Source organism: Aedes aegypti, chromosome 3, assembly GCF_002204515.2.
Source record: "Aedes aegypti strain LVP_AGWG chromosome 3, AaegL5.0 Primary Assembly, whole genome shotgun sequence".
In the NCBI taxonomy this organism is placed as follows: Eukaryota; Metazoa; Arthropoda; class Insecta; order Diptera; family Culicidae; genus Aedes; species Aedes aegypti.
In genome coordinates, this window is record NC_035109.1 from 288888856 (window position 1) to 288892120 (window position 3265).

General features: G+C 40.6%; 1 protein-coding gene across 1 annotated transcript; it reads right to left on the reverse strand.

Moving 5' to 3' along the window:
- Positions 1 to 1056: 1056 nt before the first annotated feature.
- LOC5576707 (actin-related protein 10) lies at positions 1057 to 2480 on the reverse strand. The gene is made up of 2 exons (XM_001656163.2): positions 2297 to 2480; positions 1057 to 2219 (listed from the first exon to the last, which is right to left on the reverse strand). The coding sequence occupies exons 1-2, from the start codon at positions 2365 to 2367 to the stop codon at positions 1148 to 1150; spliced, it is 1143 nt and encodes a 380-aa protein (XP_001656213.1). The 5' UTR covers positions 2368 to 2480; the 3' UTR covers positions 1057 to 1147.
- Positions 2481 to 3265: the final 785 nt, after the last annotated feature.

Genomic DNA, 3265 nt, shown 5'->3' on the forward strand with positions numbered 1-3265 from the left:
TCATTCCAAATAGGCCTCTCTGTAAGAAATTTTTTGACCCATTCAGATAAAGGATTTTTTTACTTTTCTTAAGCAAAACAGCCTACTTAGCTTGAGCCTTGAAAGTTTTTTTTTCGGGAATTTTTCGAGGAATGATAGATAGAAAGATATTTTAGAGACTCTTCAATAAAAAATACAGGCTTTTTAGAGACTAGCATTAAAACAGAGACCAAGTCTCTAAGAAGACACCTATACTAGTCCTATCTTTGGCATTATTCATTCGATCAACTTAAGTTATCATTAATTGAAAAAAAAAAATGAATATCCTTTATATTTATAACCTTTTTAAATCAACTTTATAAAATAAAAATAGGCAAAACTGCTTGCCCTTACAACCAGCAACGTTTCTGATTTCCTCATATATTTCCAGATAACAAATGGATATACAGCAAACAATCTGTGAATTTTTGTAATTTTGTTTGAACCGCATGTGACCCGGCTAATATAAAAAAAAAAAATCAGGAGAAACTTTAATCAATATACATTAAAGTTTCTCCTGAAATTTTTTGATGATGATGAGATGAGAAATGGTTTCAGTTTGTTTTTAATCTTTCTGCTGATTTTTTTTTTGTTGAATCGTGAGTAGGACAATTCTTTGACCGTCCTACCCCGTTTTTTTCGTGCGTAGTACATGTCCTACCATCTTCCCGTGCCACTGGTGTAAATTATGTATAAATTCCAGAAGAGAAATTAAATTACTGAAAAAAATCATGGGAAATATTGCAGCGTCCATTTATTACGTAACGCTAAAATTGGAAATTTCATTTGAGACTAATTTTGTTCATATTGGTTTACTCTTGCGAACGCACCAAACATTTATGTCGAAAAACGATCAAAAAGGTTGGGCAGGCCTGGTCTAATTTAAAGCATTGAGCAATCACATTTCAATGCAATTTCCAACATTATCCATTGTCATTGTAAGAAAGCGTGTATTCTGGAGAAACACCTCTTTTGTTTTTGACATGTTTACCAAGTTTTACATCACACTTTTTTAGAATGAAGTTGTGAATCCAAATATTTTTGGTGAGTATTTTTAAATAATAATTTATTAATTCAATAATACGAAAATATGAATGTCTAGATTAAATCGATACTGAGGATACCCCTCCTAAACCCTTCCATGTGTGCGCGTTTCATCGTAGTTGGTAAAGTCCGGCAGCTGCTGGTTCTTGCTGTACGCTTCGCGCGCAATCGACTTCGAGAGCACCAGATCCGTTGCCCCGTAAATGGATCCGCCCAGCCAAGCGGTGAAATTTGCTTTCGCTGGCGGGCTGTGAAATTTAAATGTCTTCAAGAACAGCTTATCGTTGTACTGATCCGACCGCAGCAAGGCCATCAATTCGTCTTTGAGACGGGACGCTAGCCCTAGCACCATAGTTGTTCCGCCGACTAGAACGATGTTCTCCGCCAGGGTCTTTCGCATATCTTTCGGGCATTTTAGAATCGAGTTGAGTATGATATTCGCTAAATTGAGATGGTCGTTGTCTTCTGGGAATAGCACTTCGTAGGCGGTCTCTCTAAGTATGCCGGAGATTTTGATTACTTCGTCCCCCTTGATGGGATAATCCACGTCCGGGCAAGTCTGGTATTCTTCCCCAGCACGCCACTTCGAAGCGCGCTCTTTTGTGGTTACAAAACATGTCCGCACCTTGATGTCCTCAACGACATAATCCGTCAGTAAATGCTCTTCAACGCCGTTCAATATGAGCTCTCCCTTGATGTACTCGTGAACGGCTTCGGCGGCTAAAGGTTGGGCTTCCCAGGCAAACACGGCTTGCACTCCACTGTAAACCGGAACGACGGCCGCTTCCTTGTATCCAATGTCCACAACCAGTGCCGTATCCACAGCCAACGTGGCCAAAATCACCAAATGCGTCGGAACGTAGAATATGGACGAAACGTCGAAATGGCAGAACAGTGCCTTGGCCAAGTTTTCCCGTATCTGCGTGGGGCACAGAACCGATTCGACTATGACCACCTTCCGCTCCTTTGGACTGACCAGCACGTACTTGAAGAAGATGCCCTTCAGGAACTCGACCATCTGGTCATACAGCTCCGATTCGTTGCCGTAGTCGAACAGCCGCTTGTTGGGTATCGTTTGATTGGCACTCTTCGCCTTATGGTCCAAAACCTCCGACGGAATGATGCTACGGGGATGGGGCTCGCCAGCAAATCCCAGTCTAATGACATATTACGAACGAAGACACGAAATCAGTATTCCGCAAAACATGAAAAAAAAAAACAACATTTTACTTACTTGGTGAAGGCGTATCCCATTTCCAGCACGATTGCTGGCTTTTCTTGAAGCACTGTATCGAACAGGGGCATCTTGGAAGCTTATCCTAATGGGAAAACTGGTGAAAGAAAAATCCTGATTCGCGACTGCTGCAGGTGAAAAATTCCTTGTCGGTAAACAACAATCGCATCACCACCATCATCATCATCGATGCAAGTGACATTCGATGACTACACGGAAATAAAAATCCGCATGATAAAACATAAATTTACCGAATAATACACGCTGAGATCAGACTGCCCAAAAATAAGTTTCTCAAATTTGCTAAAAGCGGATTGCATTTAGTTTTTAGTCGCAGTTGGGTTGTTTTGCCTCTCTCGCATCAGCTTTGTTGTTAAAAACAGAGAGAGAAAGACGCATCGACCCAGCATCGATTGTCTGTGGATCAAGCCAAATTCTGGTTTTATAGAATTTACCTACCTGAATTAAAAATACAATATTGCGCTGTTCCCACCAAATCGAACCGCACAGTATGGAAGTGTGACGGTTACAGAAGTGTGATCATAAGTGCAACCATGTTGATCTGACACAATTTTGACATCGACTAATGTCAAAATTGAACATCTGTTGTTTGATGGTCTGAACTGACTGTTTTGTTTTGATTGTTTCTAATTTTCTGGTTCTGAAACCATTCGATCTATTTTTGTTGAAAAAATAAAACATTCTGTCCTCAAAATGGTCAACGCAATCCTCCAGAATGTTCAGCATAAACACGCCAGCACGAATACAAAGTATCATTGCCTCTATGACTATTATTTTCTCGGAATAACAAGGATCCAGCTTGCCCTAATATACCGGAAGAGCAAATCAACCATCAGTAGCTGGATAGATGCCTACGAGGAAACTGGTTTAATTTCTTCCAAGCAACGCCACCAAGTATTCCGAAAATTCAGTGCGAAACATCGGCAATGGATCGTGGCCTTGTACCAT